Source organism: Oncorhynchus mykiss, chromosome 17, assembly GCF_013265735.2.
Source record: "Oncorhynchus mykiss isolate Arlee chromosome 17, USDA_OmykA_1.1, whole genome shotgun sequence".
Taxonomy (NCBI): Eukaryota; Metazoa; Chordata; class Actinopteri; order Salmoniformes; family Salmonidae; genus Oncorhynchus; species Oncorhynchus mykiss.
In genome coordinates, this window is record NC_048581.1 from 85,216,374 (window position 1) to 85,242,606 (window position 26,233).

Here is a 26,233-nt window from a genome sequence, read left to right on the forward strand (position 1 = left end):
TTACTATGGTAGAAGGGTGTTTTACTATGGTAGAAGGGTGTTTTACTATGGTAGAAGGGCGTTTTACTATGGTAGAAGGGTGTTTTACTATGGTAGAAGGGTGTTTTACTATGGTAGAAGTAGAAGGGTGTTTTACTATGGTAAAAGGGTGTTTTACTATGGTAGAAGGGTGTTTTACTATGGTAGAAGGGTGTTTTACTATGATCGAAGGGTGTTTTACTATGGTAGAAGGGTGTTGTACTATGGTAGAAGGGTGTTTTACTATGGTAGAAGGGTGTTTTACTATGGTAGAAGGGTGTTTTACTATGGTAGAAGGGTGTTTTACTATGGTAGAAGGGTGTTTTACTATGGTAGAAGGGTGTTTTACTATGGTTGAAGGGTGTTTTACTATGGTAGAAGGGTAGAAGGGTGTTTTACTATGGTAGAAGGGTGTTTTACTATGGTAGAAGGGTGTTTTACTATGGTTGAAGGGTGTTTTACTATGGTAGAAGGGTAGAAGGGTGTTTTACTATGGTAGAAGGGTGTTTTACTATGGTAGAAGGGTAGAAGGGTGTTTTACTATGGTAGAAGGGTGTTTTACTATGTCAGAAGGGTGTTTTACTATGGTAGAAGTAGAAGGGTGTTTTACTATGGCAGAAGGGTGTTTTACTATGGTAGAAGTAGAAGGGTGTTTTACTATGTCAGAAGGGTGTTTTACTGTGGTAGAAGGGTGTTTTACTATGGTAGAAGGGTGTTTTACTATGGTAGAAGTAGAAGGGTGTTTTACTATGGTAGAAGGGTGTTTTACTATGGTAGAAGGGTGTTTTACTATGTCAGAAGGGTGTTTTACTATGTCAGAAGGGTGTTTTACTATGTCAGAAGGGTGTTTTACTATGTCAGAAGGGTGTTTTACTATGTCAGAAGGGTGTTTTACTATGTCAGAAGGGTGTTTTACTATGTCAGAAGGGTGTTTTACTATGTCAGAAGGGTGTTTTACTATGTCAGAAGGGTGTTTTACTATGGTAGAAGGGTGTTTTACTATGGTAGAAGGGTGTTTTACTATGTCAGAAGGGTGTTTTACTATAGTAGAAGGGTGTTTTACTATGGTAGAAGTAGAAGGGTGTTTTACTATGTCAGAAGGGTGTTTTACTATGGTAGAAGGGTGTTTTACTATGGTAGAAGGGTGTTTTACTATGTCAGAAGGGTGTTTTACTATGTCAGAAGTGTGTTTTACTATGTCAGAAGGGCGTTTTAATATGTCAGAAGGGTGTTTTACTATGTCAGAAGGGTGTTTTACTATGGTAGAAGGGTGTTTTACTATGTCAGAAGGGTGTTTTACTATGTCAGAAGGGTGTTTTACTATGGTAGAAGGGTGTTTTACTATGGTAGAAGGGTGTTTTACTATGGTAGAAGGGTGTTTTACTATGTCAGAAGGGTGTTTTACTATGGTAGAAGGGTGTTTTACTATGGTAGAAGTAGAAGGGTGTTTTACTATGGCAGAAGGGTGTTTTACTATGGTAGAAGTAGAAGGGTGTTTTACTATGTCAGAAGGGTATTTTACTATGGTAGAAGGGTGTTTTACTATGGTAGAAGGGTGTTTACTATGTCAGAAGGGTGTTTTACTATGGTAGAAGGGTGTTTTACTATGTCAGAAGGGTGTTTTACTATGGTAGAAGGGTGTTTTACTATGGTAGAAGGGTGTTTTACTATGGTAGAAGGGTGTTTTACTATGTCAGAAGGGTGTTTTACTATAGTAGAAGGGTGTTTTACTATGGTAGAAGGGTGTTTTACTATGTCAGAAGGGTGTTTTACTATAGTAGAAGGGTGTTTTACTATGGTAGAAGGGTGTTTTACTATGGTAGAAGGGTGTTTTACTATGGTAGAAGGGTAGAAGGGTGTTTTACTATGGTAGAAGGGTGTTTTACTATGGTAGAAGGGTGTTTTACTATGGTAGAAGGGTGTTTTACTATGGTAGAAGGGTAGAAGGGTGTTTTACTATGGTAGAAGGGTGTTTTACTATGGTAGAAGGGCGTTTTAATATGGTAGAATGGTGTTTTACTATGGTAGAAGGGTAGAAGGGTGTTTTACTATGGTAGAAGGGTGTTTTACTATGGTAGAAGGATGTTTTACTATGGTAGAAGGGTGTTTTACTATGGTAGAAGGGTGTTTTACTATGGTAGAAGGGTGTTTTACTATGGTAGAAGGGCGTTTTACTATGGTAGAAGGGTGTTTTACTATGGTAGAAGGGTGTTTTACTATGGTAGAAGTAGAAGGGTGTTTTACTATGGTAGAAGTAGAAGGGTGTTTTACTATGGTAAAAGGGTGTTTTACTATGGTAGAAGGGTGTTTTACTATGGTAGAAGGGTGTTTTACTATGATCGAAGGGTGTTTTACTATGGTAGAAGGGTGTTGTACTATGGTAGAAGGGTGTTTTACTATGGTAGAAGGGTGTTTTACTATGGTAGAAGGGTGTTTTACTATGGTAGAAGGGTGTTTTACTATGGTAGAAGGGTGTTTTACTATGGTTGAAGGGTGTTTTACTATGGTAGAAGGGTAGAAGGGTGTTTTACTATGGTAGAAGGGTGTTTTACTATGGTAGAAGGGTGTTTTACTATGGTTGAAGGGTGTTTTACTATGGTAGAAGGGTAGAAGGGTGTTTTACTATGGTAGAAGGGTGTTTTACTATGGTAGAAGGGTAGAAGGGTGTTTTACTATGGTAGAAGGGTGTTTTACTATGTCAGAAGGGTGTTTTACTATGGTAGAAGTAGAAGGGTGTTTTACTATGGCAGAAGGGTGTTTTACTATGGTAGAAGTAGAAGGGTGTTTTACTATGTCAGAAGGGTGTTTTACTATGGTAGAAGGGTGTTTTACTATGGTAGAAGGGTGTTTTACTATGGTAGAAGTAGAAGGGTGTTTTACTATGGTAGAAGGGTGTTTTACTATGGTAGAAGGGTGTTTTACTATGTCAGAAGGGTGTTTTACTATGTCAGAAGGGTGTTTTACTATGTCAGAAGGGTGTTTTACTATGTCAGAAGGGTGTTTTACTATGGTAGAAGGGTGTTTTACTATGGTAGAAGGGTGTTTTACTATGTCAGAAGGGTGTTTTACTATAGTAGAAGGGTGTTTTACTATGGTAGAAGTAGAAGGGTGTTTTACTATGGTAGAAGGGTGTTTTACTATGGTAGAAGGGTGTTTTACTATGTCAGAAGGGTGTTTTACGATGTCAGAAGTGTGTTTTACTATGTCAGAAGGGCGTTTTAATATGTCAGAAGGGTGTTTTACTATGTCAGAAGGGTGTTTTACTATGGTAGAAGGGTGTTTTACTATGTCAGAAGGGTGTTTTACTATGTCAGAAGGGTGTTTTACTATGGTAGAAGGGTGTTTTACTATGGTAGAAGGGTGTTTTACTATGTCAGAAGGGTGTTTTACTATGTCAGAAGTGTGTTTTACTATGTCAGAAGGGCGTTTTAATATGTCAGAAGGGTGTTTTACTATGTCAGAAGGGTGTTTTACTATGGTAGAAGGGTGTTTTACTATGTCAGAAGGGTGTTTTACTATGGCAGATGGGTGTTTTACTACGGTAGAAGGGTGTTTTACTATGTCAGAAGGGTGTTTTACTATGTCAGAAGGGTGTTTTACTATGTCAGAAGGGTGTTTTACTATGGTAGAAGGGTGTTTTACTATGGTAGAAGGGTGTTTTACTATGGTAGAAGGGTGTTTTACTATGTCAGAAGGGTGTTTTACTATGGCAGAAGGGTGTTTTACTATGGTAGAAGTAGAAGGGTGTTTTACTATGCCAGAAGGGTGTTTTACTATGGTAGAAGGGTGTTTTACTATGGTAGAAGGGTGTTTTACTATGGTAGAAGGGTGTTTTACTATGGTAGAAGGGTGTTTTACTATGGTAGAAGTTGAAGGGTGTTTTACTATGGTAAAAGGGTGTTTTACTATGGTAGAAGGGTGTTTTACTATGGTAGAAGGGTGTTTTACTATGGTCGAAGGGTGTTTTACTATGGCAGAAGGGTGTTGTACTATGGTAGAAGGGTGTTTTACTATGGTAGAAGGGTGTTTTACTATGGTAGAAGGGTGTTTTACTATGGTAGAAGGGTGTTTTACTATGGTTGAAGGGTGTTTTACTATGGTAGAAGGGTAGAAGGGTGTTTTACTATGGTAGAAGGGTGTTTTACTATGGTAGAAGGGTGTTTTACTATGGTTGAAGGGTGTTTTACTATGGTAGAAGGGTAGAAGGGTGTTTTACTATGGTAGAAGGGTGTTTTACTATGGTAGAAGGGTAGAAGGGTGTTTTACTATGGTAGAAGGGTGTTTTACTATGGTAGAAGGGTGTTTTACTATGGTTGAAGGGTGTTTTACTATGGTAGAAGGGTAGAAGGGTGTTTTACTATGGTAGAAGGGTGTTTTACAATGGTAGAAGGGTAGAAGGGTGTTTTACTATGGTAGAAGGGTGTTTTACTATGGTAGAAGGGTGTTTTACTATGTCAGAAGGGTGTTTTACTATGGTAGAAGTAGAAGGGTGTTTTACTATGGCAGAAGGGTGTTTTACTATGGTAGAAGTAGAAGTGTGTTTTACTATGTCAGAAGGGTGTTTTACTATGGTAGAAGTAGAAGGGTGTTTTACTATGGCAGAAGGGTGTTTTACTATGGTAGAAGTAGAAGGGTGTTTTACTATGTCAGAAGGGTGTTTTACTATGGCAGAAGGGTGTTTTACTATGGTAGAGGTAGAAGGGTGTTTTACTATGTCAGAAGGGTGTTTTACTATGGTAGAAGGGTGTTTTACTATGGTAGAAGGGTGTTTTACTATGGTAGAAGGGTGTTTTACTATGGTAGAAGTAGAAGGGTGTTTTACTATGGTAGAAGGGTGTTTTACTATGTCAGAAGGGTGTTTTACTATGTCAGAAGGGTGTTTTACTATGTCAGAAGGGTGTTTTACTATGGTAGAAGGGTGTTTTACTATGGTAGAAGGGTGTTTTACTATGGTAGAAGGGTGTTTTACTATGTCAGAAGGGTGTTTTACTATAGTAGAAGGGTGTTTTACTATGGTAGAAGTAGAAGGGTGTTTTACTATGTCAGAAGGGTGTTTTACTATGGTAGAAGGGTGTTTTACTATGGTAGAAGGGTGTTTTACTATGTCAGAAGGGTGTTTTACTATGTCAGAAGTGTGTTTTACTATGTAAGAAGGGCGTTTTACTATGGTAGAAGGGTGTTTTACTATGTCAGAAGGGTGTTTTACTATGTCAGAAGGGTGTTTTACTATGGTAGAAGGGTGTTTTACTATGGTAGAAGGGTGTTTTACTATGGCAGATTGGTGTTTTACTATGGTAGAAGGGTGTTTTACTATGTCAGAAGGGTGTTTTACTATGGTAGAAGGGTGTTTTACTATGTCAGAAGGGTGTTTTACTATGGCAGATGGGTGTTTTACTATGGTAGAAGGGTGTTTTACTATGTCAGAAGGGTGTTTTACCATGTCAGAAGGGTGTTTTACTATGGCAGAAGGGTGTTTTACTATGGTAGAAGGGTGTTTTACTATGGTAGAAGGGTGTTTTACTATGTCAGAAGGGTGTTTTACTATGGTAGAAGGGTGTTTTACTATGTCAGAAGGGTGTTTTACTATGGCAGAAGGGTGTTTTACTATGGTAGAAGGGTGTTTTACTATGTCAGAAGGGTGTTTTACTATGGCAGAAGGGTGTTTTACTATGTCAGAAGGGTGTTTTACTATGGCAGAAGGGTGTTTTACTACGGTAGAAGGGTGTTTTACTATGGTAGAAGGGTGTTTTACTATGACAGAAGGGTGTTTTACTATGGTAGAAGGGTGTTTTACTATGTCAGAAGGGTGTTTTACTATGGTAGAAGGGTGTTTTACTATGGTAGAAGGCGAGTCAGAAGGGTGTTTTACTATGGCAGAAGGGTGTTTTACTATGGCAGAAGGGTGTTTTACTATGGTAGAAGGGTGTTTTACTATGGTAGAAGGGTGTTTTACTATGTCAGAAGGGTGTTTTACTATGGTAGAAGGGTGTTTTACTGTGTCAGAAGGGTGTTTTACTATGGTAGAAGGGTGTTTTACTATGGTAGAAGGGTGTGTTACTATGGTAGAAGGGTGTTTTACTATGGTAGAAGGGTGTTTTACTGTGTCAGAAGGGTGTTTTACTATGGTAGAAGGGTGTTTTACTATGGTAGAAGGGTGTGTTACTATGGTAGAAGGGTGTTTTACTATGGTAGAAGGGTGTTTTACTATGGTAGAATGGTGTTTTACTATGGTAGAAGGGTGTTTTACTATGGTAGAAGGGTGTTTTACTATGGTAGAAGGGTGTTTTACTATGGCAGAAGGGTGTTTTACTATGGTAGAAGGGTGTTTTAGTATGGTAGAAGGTTGTTTTACTATGGTAGAAGGGTGTTTTACTATGGTAGAAGGGTGTTTTACTATGGTAGAAGGGTGTTTTACTATGGTAGAAGGCGAGGCAGAAGGGTGTTTTACTATGGTAGAAGGGTGTTTTACTATGGCAGAAGGGTGTTTTACTATGGTAGAAGGGTGTTTTACTATGGTAGAAGGGTGTTTTACTATGGTAGAAGGGTGTTTTACTATGGTAGAAGGGTGTTTTACTATGGTAGAAGGGTGTTTTACTATGTCAGAAGGGTGTTTTACTATGGTAGAAGGGTGTTTTACTATGGTAGAAGGGTGTTTTACTATGGTAGAAGGGTGTTTTACTATGGTAGAAGGGTGTTTTACTATGTCAGAAGGGTGTTTTACTATGTCAGAAGGGTGTTTTACTATGGTAGAAGGGTGTTTTACTATGGTAGAAGGCGAGGCAGAAGGGTGTTTTACTATGGTAGAAGGGTGTTTTACTATGGTAGAAGAGTGTTTTACTATGGTAGAAGGGTGTTTTACTATGTCAGAAGGGTGTTTTACTATGGTAGAAGGGTGTTTTACTATGTCAGAAGGGTGTTTTACTATGGTAGAAGGGTGTTTTACTATGGTAGAAGGGTGTTTTACTATGGTAGAAGGGTGTTTTACTATGGTAGAAGGGTGTTTTAGTGGCCGTTGTTGCCGTGATAAAGTATTTGCCCCCTTTTTAGTTCTCTCCACATTTGCATATTTTTGATACTGAATGTTATCAGATCTTCAACCAAAACCTAATATTAGATACAGGAAACCTGAGTGAACGAATAACACAACAATTACATTCTTTATTTAATTTATTTCATAAACAAAGTTATGCAACACCAAATTCCCCTTACACTCAATAACTGGTTGTGCCTTCTTCAGCTGCAACGACTCTAACTAAACACTTCCTGTAGTTGTTGATCAGTCTCTCACGTCGCTGTGGAGGAATTCTGTCCCACTCTTCCATGCGGAACTGCTTTAACTCAGCGACGTGTGGGTTTTCAAGCATGAAATGCTTGTTTCAAGTCCTGCCACAACATCTCAGTATGGACTAGGGATTAGGTCTGAACTTTGACTAGGCCATTCCAATCTTAAAATGTGTTGCTCTTTAGCCATTTTTATGTTGATTGTGTTTTTAATCATTGTCTTGCTGCATGACCCAGCTGCACTTCAACTTCAGCTCACAGACGGATGGCCTGACATCCTCCTGTAGAATTCTCTGATACAGAGCAGAATTCATGGTTCCTTACTTTTAAGGCAAGTCGTCCAGGTCCTGAGGCAGCAAAGCATCCCCAAACCATCACACTGCCACCACCATGCTGACCCCAAACCATCACACTACCACCACCATGCTGACCCCAAACCATCACACTACCACCACCATGCTGACCCCAAACCATCACACTACCACCACCATGCTTGACCGTTGGCGTGAGGTTCTTACTGTGGAATGCTGTGTTTAGTTTTTGCCAGGCATAAAAACAATTTAGTTTTTTAAATTTAACCTTTATTTAACCAGGCAAGTCAGTTAAGAACAAATTCTTATTTTCTACCTGCTGGTTACTGGCCCAACGCTCTAACCACTAGGCTACCTGCTGGTTACTGGCCCAACGCTCTAACCACTAGGCTACCTGCTGGTTACTGGCCCAACACTCTAACCACTAGGCTACCTGCTGGTTACTGGCCCAACGCTCTCACCACTAGGCTACCTGCTGGTTACTGGCCCAACGCTCTAACCACTAGGCTACCTGCTGGTTACTGGCCCAACACTCTAACCACTAGGCTACCTGCTGGTTACTGGCCCAACGCTCTCACCACTAGGCTACCTGCTGGTTACTGGCCCAACACTCTAACCACTAGGCTACCTGCTGGTTACTGGACCAATGCTCTAACCACTAGGCTACCTGCTGGTTACTGGGCCAATGCTCTAACCACTAGGCTACCTGCTGGTTACTGGCCCAACGCTCTCACCACTAGGCTACCTGCTGGTTACTGGGCCAATGCTCTAACCACTAGGCTACCTGCTGGTTACTGGCCCAACGCTCTCACCACTAGGCTACCTGCTGGTTACTGGCCCAACTCTCTAACCACTAGGCTACCTGCTGGTTACTGGCCCAACGCTCTAACCACTAGGCTACCTGCTGGTTACTGGCCCAACGCTCTCACCACTAGGCTACCTGCTGGTTACTGGCCCAACGCTCTCACCACTAGGCTACCTGCTGGTTACTGGCCCAACGCTCTAACCACTAGGCTACCTGCTGGTTACTGGCCCAACGCTCTAACCACTAGGCTACCTGCTGGTTACCGGCCCAACACTCCAACCACAAGCTACCTGCTGGTTAGTGGTCCAACGCTCTAACCACTAGGCTACCTGCCACCCCATTATGGAACCCATGTCCAAAAAATGTTTACTAAATTTTGCCAAAATGACGATCATCAAGACTTCTATAAGAATGTTCTATGGACGGATGATTGAAAATAATACTTTTTGGGATGACATGGGTCCCATTTGTTAATTAAATAAATAAAATGACTGTTCTTTGTAAACTCAGGTTCCCTTTATCTAATATTAGGTTTTGGTTGAAGACCTGCTAACAGTCAGTATAAAAATATGCAACAGTAGAGAAACATCAGAAAGGGGGCAAATACTCTTTCACTGTACGTCTTCCCAGGGGTGCACAATCTGAAATATATTATGTGACCAGTGGACCCAAGTTTACAAAAATGCCTCTCCGACTGTTCTTTCCTGATTGTTGCAGCCGATGCTTGTCTATCAGGCAAACTGTCTGATGTGCTGCAAATGATTCTGTCTTTGCTCTGATGGTTGATCAACATTTGTGTTATAATGATTTGTTGTTAAAAAGGAAAAACTATTAAAAATGACTGATTTTGTAATTACTGGAAAATACTGATGGTAGCATTAACATATTTTGAATAAATTGTATATTTTGAGCATTTTGTTGTCTTCAATGTATATCTAAAGCCATGCCTGTTGCATTGTCAATCTCTAGTTCGACCCCCCCAAATTGTCCTCTCCTCTATGTCAGCCTTGGTGTGTCTGTGCAGAGAGAAAGACGGCCCTCTGCCATCCGTTCAGCAGCTGTCAGGCTCTTGGTGTTGGCAGAGGACCTCTGCTCCTCTCAGAAGAAATACCAATTCACTGGCTGTGCTGTGGGGTCGCTAGGGTCCCACACTATAGGCTGCATGCAGACTGCCAGTATCCGTCACAGCCATAACTCTCATGAGAGAGAGAGAGAGAAAGAGAGATAGAGAGATAGAAAGAAAGAAAGAAAAAAAGAGAGAAAGAAAGAAAGAAAGAGAGAGAGAGAGAGAAAAGAGAAAAAAAATCAATCCATGCACATTTTGGCCTCTTCACAGCTTATAGTTTCAGTCTCAAAGCAATGTGTGGCTATGAGACTTGAATACATGTACTGGAGTACCGTGGTACAGTGAAACAAAGCCTAATAGATCAGTGTCAGACGTTCAGCAAGTTATCTTACTCTGCCAAATATTTGTCTTGTGAATGTAGACCACCATGCAGACACAGAGAAGGAAATAGAGACACTCACAGCTATGTAGACAGAGCAGAGGGACAATGGACCTAAATCATATGATACAGGTTCTGCATTAACCTAATCTCTTTGGGCTGTGTTGTCCTTTAGGCTCTACTGTGTTCCATTCAGACTGGGCCAGTTGGCACAAACCCCAGTCCCTCAGTCCCCTCTGCTACTCTCAGGACTAGGAGTTCTCCCATAGAAGTAGAATGTGTTCCAGTTCTAAACATTCTGATTCTAATTGAGAGATCTAAGAGTTATATTCCATTGAGAGTTCCACCCTGCTAATTTTGGGTACGGTGGCTTAGTGGGGTCAGAACCTCTCTCTGCTGTGTTCCCAAGATTCAGTGTGGGGCACCATTGTGACAAATAACCCAGGTTAGCAGGGTATGCACTTAAACAGTTCCCTGACTGATTCAGAACCTCTTAACTGCTCTGACAGATTATGGATGAGTAATGATGTTTGATGTTAGTTTACATCTGTTTACCATGTTCTACATCTGTTTACCATGTTCTACATCTGTTTACCATATTCTACATCTGTTTACCATATTCTACTTACCATATTCTACATCTGTTTACCATGTTCTACATCTGTTTACCATATTCTACATCTGTTTACCATGTTCTACATCTGTTTACCATATTCTACATCTGTTTACCATGTTCTACATCTGTTTACCATATTCTACATCTGTTTACCATATTCTACATCTGTTTACCATATTCTACATCTGTTTACCATATTCTACATCTGTTTACCATGTTCTACATCTGTTTACCATATTCTACATCTGTTTACCATATTCTACATCTGTTTACCATATTCTACATCTGTTTACCATATTCTATTGAACATAAATATATAGAGGATTAAGCTCCAAGCAAATGATAATAATACCATTTTGAGAAAAAATCATGTTTTGGAAAACTGGTGCTCTGGTAAAAAGAAACTGTAAACTGTAATAAAGATAGGAGCTGTGTGAACTCAGACTGGAATGAAGAATCCAATTCCCTGATTTATATTGTAAATTAGCATATACACTCACCTGACAGTTTATTAGGTACAGCACCACTTTCACGAAAACGGTTCGCTCCTACAGACAGTGAGCCACGTGGCCCAAGTAGTGCACTATAGAGAGAACAGGGTGCCATTTCAAACACATACCCTGTGTCTGTACCCTAGAACGAGTAAGACGATCATCGTGGCGGGACAAAGGGCAAGCAATAGAGTGTCTGATGGAACGGGGAAATACCGCGTGTCTGTCCTCACGCTACTGCAGCTATCCGTCTACACGCTACTGCAGCTATCTGTGTCCACACCCTACTGCAGCTATCCATCTACACGCTACTGCAGCTATCCGTCTACACGCTACTGCAGCTATCCGTGTCCACACGCTACTGCAGCTATCCGTGTCCACACGCTACTGCAGCTATCCGTGTCCTCACGCTACTGCAGCTATCCGTCTACACGCTACTGCAGCTATCCGTGTCCACACGCTACTGCAGCTATCCGTGTCCACACGCTACTGCAGCTATCCGTGTCCACACGCTACTGCAGCTATCTGTGTCCTCACGCTACTGCAGCTATCCGTCTACACGCTACTGCAGCTATCCGTGTCCACACGCTACTGCAGCTATCCGTGTCCACACGCTACTGCAGCTATCCGTGTCCACACGCTACTGCAGCTATGCGTGTCCACACGCTACTGCAGCTATCCGTGTCCACACGCTACTGCAGCTATCCGTGTCCACACGCTACTGCAGCTATCCGTGTCCACACGCTACTGCAGCTATCCGTGTCCACACGCTACTGCAGCTATCCGTTTACACTACCACATCTGCTGGTTTCTCAACTTGCCCCCTACAGTATGTCACAAAGCAGAAACAGAAGAGGGGTTTGTGTGTTTGCTTTCTATCCTCATGCTATATGTTTAGACACACAGGTATGTTCATTGCATTGATTATGTGATTACATGGCAGCCAGTCTGCATCTTGCTGAGCGTTTGCAGTGACAATAATCCACAGTTGTTGTTTGTGAGTTGTTTACGGAGTTGTTTGTGAGTTGTTTGTGAGTTGTTTGCGGAGTTGTTTGTGAGTTGTTTGCGGAGTTGTTTGTGAGTTGTTTGTGAGTTGTTTGTGAGTTGCTTGCGGAGTTGTTTGTGAGTTGTTTGTGAGTTGTTTACGGAGTTGTTTGTGAGTTGTTTGTGAGTTGTTTGTGAGTTGTTTGTGAGTTGTTTGTGAGTTGCTTGCGGAGTTGTTTGTGAGTTGTTTGTGAGTTGTTTACGGAGTTGTTTGTGAGTTGTTTGCGGAGTTTTTTGTGAGATGTTTGCACAGTTGTTTGTGAGTTGTTTGTGAGTTGTTTGTGAGTTGTTTGCGGAGTTGTTTGTGAGTTGTTTGCGGAGTTGTTTGTGAGTTGTTTGTGAGTTGTTTGTGAGTTGTTTGCGGAGTTGTTTGTGAGTTGTTTGTGAGTTGTTTGTGAGTTGTTTACGGAGTTGTTTGTGAGTTGTTTGCGAGTTGTTTGCGGAGACTGCACGTTGTGGGGATTGACTGACTGTGGCCTTTCACGTATTGGGTAACATCCTATTTTCATGCTCTATAACATAATTTAAAAAAACAAGAAGTGGGAATATGGTTGAGACTATGTAATGTTGTTTCAGCAGTAAGATTTTATTTGCTCTGGTCGTTCCATGACAGACTGACCAGGTGAACGCTATGATCCCTTATTGATGTCACCTGGTAAATTCACTTCAATTAGTGTAGATGAAGGGGAGGAGACAGGTTTAAGAAGGATTTTTAAACCTTGAGACAATTGAGACATGTATTGTGTATATGTGCCATTCAGAGGGTGAATGGGCAAGACAACATATTTAAGTGCCTTTGACTAGGGTATGGTAGTAGTTGCCAGGCCCACTGGTTTGAGTGTGTCAAGAACTGCAACGTTGCTGTTTTTTTTTAGATCAACAGTTTCCCGTGTGTGTGTGTGTTGGGTTCTACTATAAAAATTTGTATTTTTTTTATTTTAAAACACGTCAAACAGATATATATTTCCTAGGTCATTTTAATTTTATAGATAGACATTAAATGATGCTCCAGACTTCACCAGGATCAAATAACTCCCCTGCCTGGTTAATGTTTAATGGGGATGGTAGTAAGGAGTTATGGAGTACTGTTGTAACCCTAGCAATAGGTTGTTTTGAATGGTTGCTTGCCAGCTCTCACACTAACTGTGTAAATTCCCGAGGCAGATTGCTACAACGGGGTTGTAAAAGAGAGCATAGTGGTATTCAAATCAGAATCTAAGAGCTAGCTAGGTGAGAAAGTTACGTTTAAGACTTGTTTGTCATGTGGTTTAACCATGCACGCATCCACTTCCTGTGAAAGAAAGACAGACTGACTTTTGAACTTCCACCCACCATGCAGACATGCAACTAACTATACGATACTGACACACTTCCAAAAATTCGAAACACACCGCAAGGACATGCCTGACATTCTGCAAAGGCAGAAATTCAGTTGCTCAGCAACGCCTCCACTCATCCGTGGTGTAACTGGTCACGTGGATAACCTTATCTCTATCGACACAATTAGTATCTGCTCGAGATAAAAAACAAATATTTTAAAATTCAGTTGGTTTGCAGTTGGTAGGTCGCAAGGCAGGCTACAGGATAGAGCATGAAACACGAGGTAACAATTGTAGACAGACTTTATGAGCGCAGTAGTATTATTGCTTGAAGCGATGCTAGGGAATAATACTGGTATTTTCTTTAAACTAGAGAGCGACAGTAGGAGTGAACGTTGTATACAACAGTAAGAGTGAACATTATAACAGTATGGTCCTTTAACTAACTGAGCCCCCCCCTTTTAGGTTATTCAATATCTAACTTCCTCCAGTCCACGACGAGGCAGAGCTATCATTAGTAGGACTGGCCGGAGCTTCATATTACACCTGTATAGCACGGGGAAATATTTAACACCCAACATCATGTTAGACACGCACTGTCATACTATGCTAAACAGAGAGAGAGAGAAGAGGGCTGATTAAATTCAGTGGCAAACATAACTTTTGTTGTTGATATTGGTCACGCATTGGTTTAAAATGACAGTTTATAAATGGTCTATATCTGCTTCCAAACATAGTTCAATATGCATATTTATGGCAAATACAAAGCCGTAATGTAGCCTACATTACATTTTGATCTAGCCTACACATAACGTTAGGCTCCATGTCACCTATTGCAAAGATCCTGAGTGCGCGACTACATATGGTATAATGTAGGTTACATGTATTGTTGTAACTTTAAGGTTTTCTCTCCTTACAAACGGGCTCGTTATTGGTGGAACGGTGAATGTCCTCATTGGTTGTCTCACTCTAATCAGCAGAGCGAGATGAGGACAGCGTGTTGATAGAGATCAACCTGCTATTAATGTCTACGCTATTCTTGTAAACATTTAGTAGCTTCCTCGTCTAATGCTAATTGCTATTTGAATTTATCCGCTTTATAGACCGGGCTTTGTGTGTAGTTTTTGCGACGGGAACCATGTTTTTGTGTCGCGGAGCGAGGCTCTCGGCGACGGCTTTGGAGCTGGGTTTAAACTCCACGACCAGGGCAGCGGCGCAACTTAAAACAAACAGACCAGCTGACGTTACCTGGCCGTTGCGTAACAGCCACACATTCAATTGTTCCAGATCGTTTTGTGGATATGTCCGTGGTGGTGGTCGGGATGATTCTGCACTTTCGCCTGATGGAAAGAGAGAAAAGAGGGAGAAGGACATGTTTTCCATCAAAAACTGGGACTCGGTTCGTTTCATAATCACGCATCGGGAACAATTACCTCGAGTAACCCTGTTCGCTTTTAATTTCTCCAACCAAATTATTTTCAACCCTACATATTGTAACACTAGCTTACCGCTACATCGGACGAATGGAGGCCAAAACAGACAGAAACGACATATAGCTGGACTTGAAACGGTGTTGTTTACGTCTGGCGCGGAGGTCTGCAAGCATCGCTTCTGTCCCACGTCGACTGTGCAAATGAGGGATCTGTCCTCTGTTGCTGCCGCGCCGAAAGGCCTGGAAGACTCCGCCGCTGTTCTCAAAGGGGTAAATGTTCAACTTTCAATGGTATTTGTTTAACCTCCCTGTCGCCGAATTTAACCATGTTTGACCAGCAATCATGCCCCACTTAGCTATACCAAACAATACGACCCTGAACCCGCGCACGGTTTCGTGTCGAGTCAACAGTTGCTGGTTCTCTGCCTGTTGTTTTGAGAAATGACACAGTAATTACATTTCTAAAAAGGATTGAAATACTAGTTTGTTACAAGTAATTGGCCTACTCCACATTATAACGTCAGTCGTATACATTGCAGCTATGTTATGCAAGTAGCATGACGCGGACACGGCTCTCTGCTGTGTTCACGGGGTGTCAGAATAACGTGTGAATCAGAAGGGACAGAATAGGCCTAATGCTGTCCCTGTGGGGTTGTACTTTATAGCCAGATATGGGTAGCTTGGTGTACAAAAGGCTCTAGGTAACTATCGGGAAATTTAAAACTACTCTGGATGTTGTATAACTTGTTATTAATCTTCATTTCACAGTACCGCACTGTCCTGCGTCTCTCGCTCGGGGGGTTCAGAGCGTCTCTCGCTCGGGGGGTTCAGAGCGTCTCTCGCTCGGGGGGTTCAGAGCGTCTCTCTCTCGGGGGGTTCAGAGCGTCTCTCTCTCGGGGGGTTCAGAGCGTCTCTCTCGGGGGGGGTTTCAGAGCGTCTCTCTCGGGGGGGGGGGGGGGGGTGGTTCAGAGCGTGTCTCTCTCGGGGGGGGGGGGGTGGTTCAGAGCGTGTCTCTCTCGGGGGGGGTTCAGAGCGTCTCTCTCGGGGGGGTTCAGAGCGTCTCTCTCTCGGGGGGGTTTCAGAGCATCTCTCTCGGGGGGTTTCAGAGCGTCTCTCTCGGGGGGTTCAGAGCGTTTCTCTCTCGGGGGGTTTCAGAGCGTTTCTCTCTCGGGGGGTTTCAGAGCGTCTCTCTCGGGGGGTTCAGAGCGTTTCTCTCTCGGGGGGTTCAGAGCGTCTCTCTCGGGGGGTTCAGAGCCACACTGGACGCTCTGGCGGAGGAGTTGGGTTGATCTGACCTCAAAACGGCAGTCAAACACCCAAGCTAACTGGCTAGAGTTAACTAGCTACTTTCAGACACAAATGAGAGAACAACCCTCTGACCATTTTACTCGCCCTAGTAGAGCTGATTAGGCTGTTTTCAAGTTGGTGACTCTAACTGTGCTGCTGGCAACAATTTAATTACGTTTTTTTTGGGTGCCGATGTTTATTGACACCGGACATAGCGAGCGTTTAATAGTAGATAGCCTGAGCGAATTTAGGAACGCACCCATAGGCTACCGCTTCAGTCAAGCTCTACTCGTCTGAGCCTGTAATAAATACATTGAGGATGGGATACACTAGGGAAAAATCGAGTATATTCTTATTTTAATAAATCATAATAATTTCCCCTTTCCTCCATAACCCGGGTTGTTCTGAAAACGGCAGGAACCTTGAGACAAGGTCCTGAGTCATCATTATAAAGGAAAAGCTGCCTGTGGACAGATGGGAATAGACACACTGTTCTGTTAATGCTGTGAGGTCCATGGTAAAGACTCGTTTTTTAGCTGGAAGACCCTGCCAAGTATAGGCCTGATTTTCATTATTTCTAACACATCTAACACAGCAACATTCTGCTTGAAGGTCATGACCTAAGAGGGCTTAACTAATGCTGGTATGTTTGTCCTCGGCCCTCTCATTCAAAGTAGCAGATGTGCTAGTGAGGGTGGCGGGCTGGGCCGGGTCAGGGTGGTGCTGTGTGTTTGTCTGCCGTCTGCATCCTCTCAAAAGCTGTTATCACACACACACACACACACACAGTCCCTCTGTTCTTGTCGCCTCCCTGGCAATACTCCCTATACCACTCACTCACATGACCTTCCCACGGCTGCTCTCTGCCTGCTCTGTTCCTCTCTGGCTTTCCAAGCCAGTCCGTGTCTGTCCTTCTCTCCGCCTCTTTTGGCCTTTTGTCTATTGTTGGAGAAGCTTGTGGTGCGTCACTGCACTAGCCTGGTCTCACCCCGTGTTGTTTGGCTCAAATAGAAAAACAACAACAGGAGGGAAAGGGACTGAGCCATGTGGCTATTTTAGTGCTCAGTTGAAACCTGCTTAGAGGACATTTTAGCAGGGAGATTCGGATGACCGATTTGTTAAAAATAAATGTTTTCTATAATAACAGTGCAGGTGAAGCGGGCTGTGCCTAGTTATTTCCTGCTCTGCTGTGGCAGCCGCTTCTAGGTTTCTATTGGTCATATAACCGTACCTATCATCTATTGGAGTTCGTTGCAGTATGACTTCTCCAGAGTCTTCTATCATAATGCTGTGTTATTTACTGTAGCCCAGAAGAGCAGCTAATCCATGTACTACTTCCCATGCATGTTGCCCTGCGTGCCGAGACACTTAGGCTACGTACAGTGCATTCAGAAAGTATTCAGACCCCTTGACCTTTTCCACAGTTTGTTACGTTACAGCCTGATTCTAAAATGTATTACAATTGCCCCCACCCCCCCACCCCCACCCAAATCTACACACACTACCCCATAATGACTAAGCAAAAACAGATTTTTTACCAAAACAATTGCAAATTTGTAAAAAATTAAAAATAAATAAAAAAATAGAGGAACCTCGGGGGTTTGTAGTATATGGCCAATATACCACGGCTAAGGGCTGTGTCCAGGCACTCAGCGTTATGTCGTCCCTGAGAACAGCCCTTAGCCGTGGTATACAGTGCTTTTGGAAAGTATTCAGACCCCTTGACTTTTTCAACATTCTGTTACGTTTACACACTTATTCTGGATTAAACTGGACTTCACACTTATTCTGGACTACACACTTATTCTGGACTACACACTTATTCTGGACTACACACAATACTCCATAATGACAAAGCAAAAACAGGTTTTTAGACATTTTTTTGCAAATGTATAAAAAAATCTACTTAAATATCACAATTGACATAAGTATTCAGACCCTTTACTCAGTACTTTGTTGAAGCACCTTTGGCAGCGATTACAGCCTCGAGTCTTCTTGGGTATGACGCTACAAGCTTGGCACACCTGTATTTGGGGAGTTTCTCCCATTCTTCTCTGCAGATCCTCTCAAGCTCTGTCAGGTTGGATGGAAAGTGTTGCTGCCAAGCTATTTTCAGATCTCTCCAGAGTAGAGGTCGACCAATTTAATCAGAATGGCCGATTTCGATTAGGGCCGATTTCAAGTTTTCATAACAATCGGTAATCAGCATTTTTGGACACCTGATTGTTGCCGATTTAAAAAAAAATATATATATATATATAGATATTTTTTTAAACTTTTATTTTACTAGGCAAGTCAGTTAAGAACACAGTCTTATTTTAAATGACTGCCTACCGGGGAACAGTGGGTTAACTACCTTGTTCAGGGGCAGAACGACAGATTTTTACCTTGTCAGCTCGGTGATTTGATCTTGCAACCTTCCGGTTACTCGTCCAACGCTCTAACCACCTGCCTTACATTGCACTCCACAAGGAGCCGCCATAGCAGGCTGACCACCTGTTATGCAAGTGCAGCAAGGAGCCAAGGTAAGGTGCTAGCTAGCATTAAACTCATCTTATAAAAAACAATACATCTTAACATAATCACTAGTTAACTACACATGGTTGACGATATTACTCGTTTATCTAGTGTGTCCTGCATTGCATATAATCGATGCGGTGCCTGTTAATTTATCATCGAATCACAGCCGGAACGGTGCCGTATTTCACTGAAAGAATAAACGTTTTGTTTTCGTAATGACAGTTTCCAGATTTGACCATATTGATGACCCAAGGCTCGTATTTCTGTGTGTTTATTATAATTAAGTCTATGATTTGATAGAGCAGTCTGACTGAGCGGTGGTAGGCAGCAGCAGGCTCGTAAACATTCATTGAAACAGCATGTTTGTGCGTTTTGCCAGCAGCTCTTCGTTGTGCTTCAAGCATTGAGCTGTTTGACTTCAAGCCTATCAACCCCCGAGATTAGGCTGGCAATACTATAGTGTGTGGTGTGTTGGTGTAACCGATGTGAAATGGCTAGCTAGTTAGCGGGGTGCGCGCTAATAGCGTTTCAATCGGTGACTGCACTCGCTCTGAGACCTTGAAGTAGTTGTTCCCCTTTGCTCTGCAAGGGCCGCGGCATTTGTGGAGCAATGGATAACGATGCTTAGAGGGTGGCTGTTGTCAATGTGTTCCTGGTTCGAGCCCAGGTAGGGGCGAGGAGAGGGACGGAAGCTATACTGTTACACTGGCAATACTAAAGTGCCAATAAGAACATCCAATAGTCAAAGGTTAATGAAATACAAATGGTATAGAAGGAAATAGTCCTATAATTCCAATAATAACTACAACCTAAAACTTCTTACCTGGGAATATTGAAGACTCGTGTTAAAAGGAACCACCAGCTTTCATATGTTCTCATGTTCTGAGCAAGGAACTTAAACGTTGGCTTTCTTACATAGCACATATTGCACTTTTACTTTCTTCTCCAACGCTTTGTTTTTGCATTATTTAAACCAAATTGAACATGTTTCATTATTTATTTGAGGCTAAATTTATTTTATTGATGTATTATATTAAGTTAAAATAAGTGTTCATTCAGTATTGTTGTAATTGTCATTATTACAAATAAACAAATAAAAATCGGACGATTAATCGGTATCGGATTTTTTGGTCCTCCAATAATCGGTATCGGCGTTGAAAAATCATAATCGGTCGACCTCTACCCCAGAGATGTTCAAGTCCGGGCTCTGGCTGGGCCACTCAAGGACATTCAGAGACTTTTCCCGAAGCCACGCCTGCGTTGTCTTGGCTGTGTGCTTAGGGTCATTGTCCTGTTGGAAGGTGAATCTTCGCCCCAGTCTGAGGTCCTGAGTGCTCTGGAGCAGGTTTTCATCAAGGATCTCTCTGTATTTTGCTCTGTTCATCTTTGCCTCGATCCTGACTAGTCTCCCAGCCCCTCCTGCCGAAATACATCCCCACAGCATGATCCTGCCACCACTATGCTTCACCATAGGGAGGTGCCAGGTTTCCTCCAGACTTGACATTCAGGCCAAATAATTCAATCTTGGTTTCATCAGACCAGTCAATCTTGTTTCTCATGTCTTTAGGTGCCTTTTGACTCGAAGCAGGTTGCCACGTGCCTTTTACTGAAGAGTGGCTTCCGTCTGGCCACTCTACCATAAAGGCCTGATTGGTGGAATGCTACCGAGATGATTGTCCTTCTGGAATGTTCTCCCTTCTCCACAGAGGAACTCTGGAGCTCTGTCAGAGTGACCATCAGGTTCGTGGTCACCTCCCTGACCAAGGCCCTTCTCCCCCGATTGCTCAGTTTGGCAGAGTCTTGGGGGTTCCAATTTCTTCCATTTTAAGAATGAAGGAGGGACATTCCTGAGCCCGGACTTGAACCTGATCAAACATCTCTGGAGAGACCTGAAAATAGCTGTGCAGCGACACTCCCCATCCCATCCAGAGCTTGAGAAGAATGGGAGGAACTCTCCAAATACAGGTGTGCCAAGCTTGTAGCGTCATACCCAAGAAGACTCAATGCTGCCAAAGGTGCTTCAACAAAATACTGATAAAGGGTCTGAATACTTCTGTGATATTTCATTTTTTTGTATTTTTATAAATTTGCAAATGGGGTTGTGTGTGTATTTTGATTAGGAGAAGAGCAGAAATAACATGTTTTACATTAAGGCTGTAACGTAACAAAATGTGGAAAAGTCAAGGGGTCTGAATTCTTTCTGAATGCACCTTAAGTTTGACTGATACCTGCTTCTGTTTGTTTTCTGCTGACTCATCGGCTGTGGCTGACACATCGTAGTCCGTTTTCAAAATGTTCAATGAGTCTCAACGAATACAAAGACTGTATGAAAAACGTTCTTACTATTTGATATGTGGAACCAGTGTTGATATTCCTTGACCAGGGCACACTTTAAAAAGAGTCCATCTCAATGTGACGTTCCCCAGTTTTTAATTAAAGTATCAATTTTTTTTTAAATCACTCTTTCTCTCTGACCCGACCAGGACCAGACTCCAAAGGAAGCTTCAGCCAAGGTCCCTGAGGAGCCCAAGGTACCGGAGCCCGAAGAGGACAAACCTAGCAAGGCCCAGCAGCTGAAGAAGGTGTTTAAGGAGTATGGAGCTGTGGGAGTCTCTTTCCACATATGCATCTCCCTCATGTCTCTGGGAATGTTCTACCTTGCTGTGTCTAGGTAATGTATGAAGCCAGACTTCAACATTAGTTGTTACATGTAAAAACATTGCATTTGTCTCCCCCAGTCGTCACGGCTCTGATCCCAAACTGGTTGAGGCCTGACATGATTATTTTAAACTTCTATAGCACTTTAAGCACACTGCATTGTCATTTCACATGCCATTGGATATAGGGGGAAGGCCTATAGAGAGAAGGCCTTCTACTGATGGTGTAATGACTATAGAGAGAAGACCTTCTACTGATGGTGTAATGACTATAGAGAGAAGGCCTTCTACTGATGGTGTAATGACTATAGAGAGAAGGCCTACTGACGGTGTAATGACTATAGAGAGAAGGCCTTCTACTGATGGTGTAATGACTATAGAGAGAAGGCCTTCTACTGATGGTGTAATGACTATAGAGAGAAGGCCTTCTACTGATGGTGTAATGACTATAGAGAGAAGGCCTACTACTGATGGTGTAATGACTATAGAGAGAAGGCATACTGATGGTGTAATGACTATAGAGAGAAGGCCTTCTACTGACGGTGTAATGACTATAGAGAGAAGGCCTTCTACTGATGGTGTAATGACTATAGAGAGAAGGCCTTCTACTGATGGTGTAATGACTATAGAGAGAAGGCCTTCTACTGACGGTGTAATGACTATAGAGAGAAGGCCTTCTACTGATGGTGTAATGACTATAGAGAGAAGGCCTTCTACTGATGGTGTAATGACTATAGAGAGAAGGCATACTGATGGTGTAATGACTATAGAGAGAAGGCCTTCTACTGACGGTGTAATGACTATAGAGAGAAGGCCTTCTACTGATGGTGTAATGACTATAGAGAGAAGGCCTTCTACTGATGGTGTAATGACTATAGAGAGAAGGCCTACTACTGATGGTGTAATGACTATAGAGAGAAGGCCTTCTACTGATGGTGTAATGACTATAGAGAGAAGACCTTCTACTGATGGTGTAATGACTATAGAGAGAAGGCCTTCTACTGATGGTGTAATGACTATAGAGAGAAGGCCTTCTACTGATGGTGTAATGACTATAGAGAGAAGGCCTTCTACTGATGGTGTAATGACTATAGAGAGAAGGCCTTCTACTGATGGTGTAATGACTATAGAGAGAAGGCCTTCTACTGATGGTGTAATGACTATAGAGAGAAGGCCTTCTACTGATGGTGTAATGACTATAGAGAGAAGGCCTTCTACTGATGGTGTAATGACTATAGAGAGAAGGCCTTCTACTGATGGTGTAATGACTATAGAGAGAAGGCCTTCTACTGATGGTGTAATGACTATAGAGAGAAGGCCTTCTACTGATGGTGTAATGACTATAGAGAGAAGGCCTTCTACTGATGGTGTAATGACTATAGAGAGAAGGCCTACTGACGGTGTAATGACTATAGAGAGAAGGCCTTCTACTGATGGTGTAATGACTATAGAGAGAAGGCCTTCTACTGATGGTGTAATGACTATAGAGAGAAGGCCTTCTACTGATGGTGTAATGACTATAGAGAGAAGGCCTTCTACTGATGGTGTAATGACTATAGAGAGAAGGCATACTGATGGTGTAATGACTATAGAGAGAAGGCCTTCTACTGACGGTGTAATGACTATAGAGAGAAGGCCTTCTACTGATGGTGTAATGACTATAGAGAGAAGGCCTTCTACTGATGGTGTAATGACTATAGAGAGAAGGCCTTCTACTGATGGTGTAATGACTATAGAGAGAAGGCCTTCTACTGATGGTGTAATGACTATAGAGAGAAGGCCTTCTACTGATGGTGTAATGACTATAGAGAGAAGGCCTTCTACTGATGGTGTAATGACTATAGAGAGAAGGCCTTCTACTGATGGTGTAATGACTATAGAGAGAAGGCCTACTGACGGTGTAATGACTATAGAGAGAAGGCCTTCTACTGATGGTGTAATGACTATAGAGAGAAGGCCTTCTACTGATGGTGTAATGACTATAGAGAGAAGGCCTTCTACTGATGGTGTAATGACTATAGAGAGAAGGCCTTCTACTGATGGTGTAATGACTATAGAGAGAAGGCCTTCTCCTGATGGTGTAATGACTATAGAGAGAAGGCCTTCTACTGATGGTGTAATGACTATAGAGAGAAGGCCTTCTACTGATGGTGTAATGACTATAGAGAGAAGGCCTTCTACTGATGGTGTAATGACTATAGAGAGAAGGCCTTCTACTGATGGTGTAATGACTATAGAGAGAAGGCCTTCTACTGATGGTGTAATGACTATAGAGAGAAGGCCTTCTACTGATGGTGTAATGACTATAGAGAGAAGGCCTTCTCCTGATGGTGTAATGTAGGAAAATCCGTTGTTAGTCTGTCTGTAGCCGTGGGCCCATGGCCCGGTTATGTGTCCTATCTCTGACTGCCTGCCGGCTCTCTGCCGGCTCTCTGCTGGCTCTCTGCCAGCTGTGCCCAGTAGGCTGCATACCAGGAGGATAGAGCCTAGATTATCAACCAGCTCACAGATTTCCCCTGACAGCAGTAATATGGCCCTTGGACTCAACACCCTCCCGGCCAGCATAGCGCTCCAGTTCACTATCAACCCAGATAATCACCGTGGGGAGAGACATGCATTCTGAAATGTCATCCTATAGTGATGTGTTAGTGCATTGCAGTGCACCATGTAGGGAATAGGAATGCGTTTCAGATGTCACCATGTTAAATGAAAGTGTATAGAGAGGCCTTCTAATGGGCTGAATAAATCGTTTTATGGATGTTTTTAATTTAATGACAGTTAACTTTTTTTGTATAGCACTCTTCAATTAACAAAGTGCTTCACATCATAAAATAATGATGAAAATGAGATGATCCCTGTTGTACTTCTCTCCAATAACGTGTGTGTGTGTCCTCTCCACAGTGGGATTGACATGGCTGCCATCCTGTACAAGATAGGTTTTAGTGAATCTCTGCTTCAGTCCAAGTTGGCGGCAGGGACCAGTACATTTGTCTTGGCGTACGCCGTCCACAAGCTCTTCGCTCCTCTCCGAATCAGCATTACTCTGGTGTCGGTGCCTCTTCTCGTTCGGTACCTCAGAAAGACTGGCCTCTTCAAGACCCCCAACTCACCCACACCCTGATTGGCAGACACCACCACCTCACCCACAGCCTGATTGGCAGACACCACCACCTCACCCACAGCCTGATTGGCAGACACCACCACCTCACCCACAGCCTGATTGGCAGACACCACCACCTCACCCACAGCCTGATTGGCAGACACCACCACCTCACCCACAGCCTGATTGGCAGACACCTCACCCACAGCCTGATTTGCAGACACCTCACCCACAGCCTGATTTGCAGACACCTCACCCACAGCCTGATTTGCAGACACCTCACCCACAGCCTGATTTGCAGACACCTCACCCACAGCCTGATTTGCAGACACCTCACCCACAGCCTGATTTGCAGACACCTCACCCACAGCCTGATTTGCAGACACCTCACCCACAGCCTGATTTGCAGACACCTCACCCACAGCCTGATTTGCAGACACCTCACCCACAGCCTGATTGGCAGACACCTCACCCACAGCCTGATTGGCAGACACCTCACCCACAGCCTGATTGGCAGACACCTCACCCACAGCCTGATTGGCAGACACCTCACCCACAGCCTGATTGGCAGACACCTCACCCACAGCCTGATTGGCAGACACCACCACCTCACCCACAGCCTGATTGGCAGGCACCACCACCTCTAAGACCTTGAATAACCTTATAAATATTCCCTGTTTTTTCAGATATGGCTTTTGTAGGATTTCTAGAATCAGGAAGGATTCATCTTTGAGGAGTCCATCTAACTTGGAATTCTTCAACGGTGATTTCTACAGGAGAACAAACAGGGACTCTTTGTGATGTGTTTCTGAATTTGGAAACTCCTAGATGACCCACGAGGCCCACTTTTAACCCACCCGTAAATGTTCCTATACATTTTTATTTTCTATATGAAGGTTCAGTAGTTAGACCTCACGATGTCTGTTTCAAGGCTCTGCAGTTTCCGTTGGTTTATTTTTTTGACCTTTAAGTTTTTGCTAAACAGAAGCCATGGTCCATGGTGATTTTGTTGACCCGTTAGTTCACAAAGAAATACGTGCCATGTCTTTCTGTGAATTATTGGAAGGAAATATGAAAGAATAAAGAATGAATCCACTGTTCCAGGTTTATCAGTGATTTATAGTGACAGAAAGTTTCAGTTTTTAAATTAATCCGTTCTTGACCTACACTGAGTGGACAAAACATTAGGAACGCTCTTTCCATGACAGACTGACCAGCTGCATCAAAGTGTAAACTATGACCTCTTATTGATGTCACTTGTTAACTCTACTTCAATCAGTGTAGATGAAGGAGAGGATACAGGTTAAAGATGAAGGAGAGGATACAGGTTAAAGATGGAGAGGATACAGGTTAAAGATGAAGGAGAGGATACAGGTTAAAGATGAAGGAGAGGATACAGGTTAAAGATGAAGGAGAGGATACAGGTTAAAGAAGGAATTAGTATTTCTTTTTTTTGTCATTTGAGACGTGTATTGTGTGTGTGCCACTTAAAGGCTGAATGGGCAAGACAAGATATTGAAGTGCCTTTGAACGGGGTATGATAGGAGGTACCAGGCGCACCGGTTTGTGTCAAGAACTGCAACGCTGCTGGATTTTTCACACTCAACAGTTTCCCGTCTGTATCAAGAATGGTCCACCACCCAAAGGACATCCAGTCAACTTGACACAACTGTGGGAAGCATTGGAGTCAACATGGGCCAGCATCCCTGTGGAACGCTTTCAACACCTTGTAGAGTCCATGTCCTGACGAATTGAGGCTGTTCTGACACCTTGTAGAATCCACGTCCTGATGAATTGAGGCTGTTCTGACACCTTGTAGAATCCACGTCCTGATGAATTGAGGCTGTTCTGACACCTTGTAGAATCCACGTCCTGATGAATTGAGGCTGTTCTGACACCTTGTAGAA

At 42.8% G+C, this 26,233-nt stretch overlaps 1 protein-coding gene across 3 annotated transcripts; it reads left to right on the forward strand.

The window, feature by feature from the left end:
- The first annotated feature begins 13,317 nt into the window (after nucleotides 1–13,317).
- Nucleotides 13,318–25,426, forward strand: fam210b (family with sequence similarity 210 member B). Of its 3 annotated transcripts, none has more exons than XM_021570101.2 (4): nucleotides 13,318–13,614; nucleotides 21,053–21,240; nucleotides 24,128–24,295; nucleotides 25,013–25,426. In XM_021570101.2, the coding sequence occupies exons 1-4, from the start codon at nucleotides 13,603–13,605 to the stop codon at nucleotides 25,125–25,127; spliced, it is 483 nt and encodes a 160-aa protein (XP_021425776.2). In that variant the 5' UTR covers nucleotides 13,318–13,602; the 3' UTR covers nucleotides 25,128–25,426. The 3 variants fall into 3 exon arrangements, with proteins under 3 accessions (XP_021425776.2, XP_036806726.1, XP_036806727.1); XM_036950831.1 differs by lacking the exon at nucleotides 13,318–13,614 and adding an exon at nucleotides 13,697–15,032; XM_036950832.1 differs by lacking the exon at nucleotides 13,318–13,614 and adding an exon at nucleotides 14,409–15,032 and having other exon boundaries at nucleotides 24,128–25,426.
- Nucleotides 25,427–26,233: the final 807 nt, after the last annotated feature.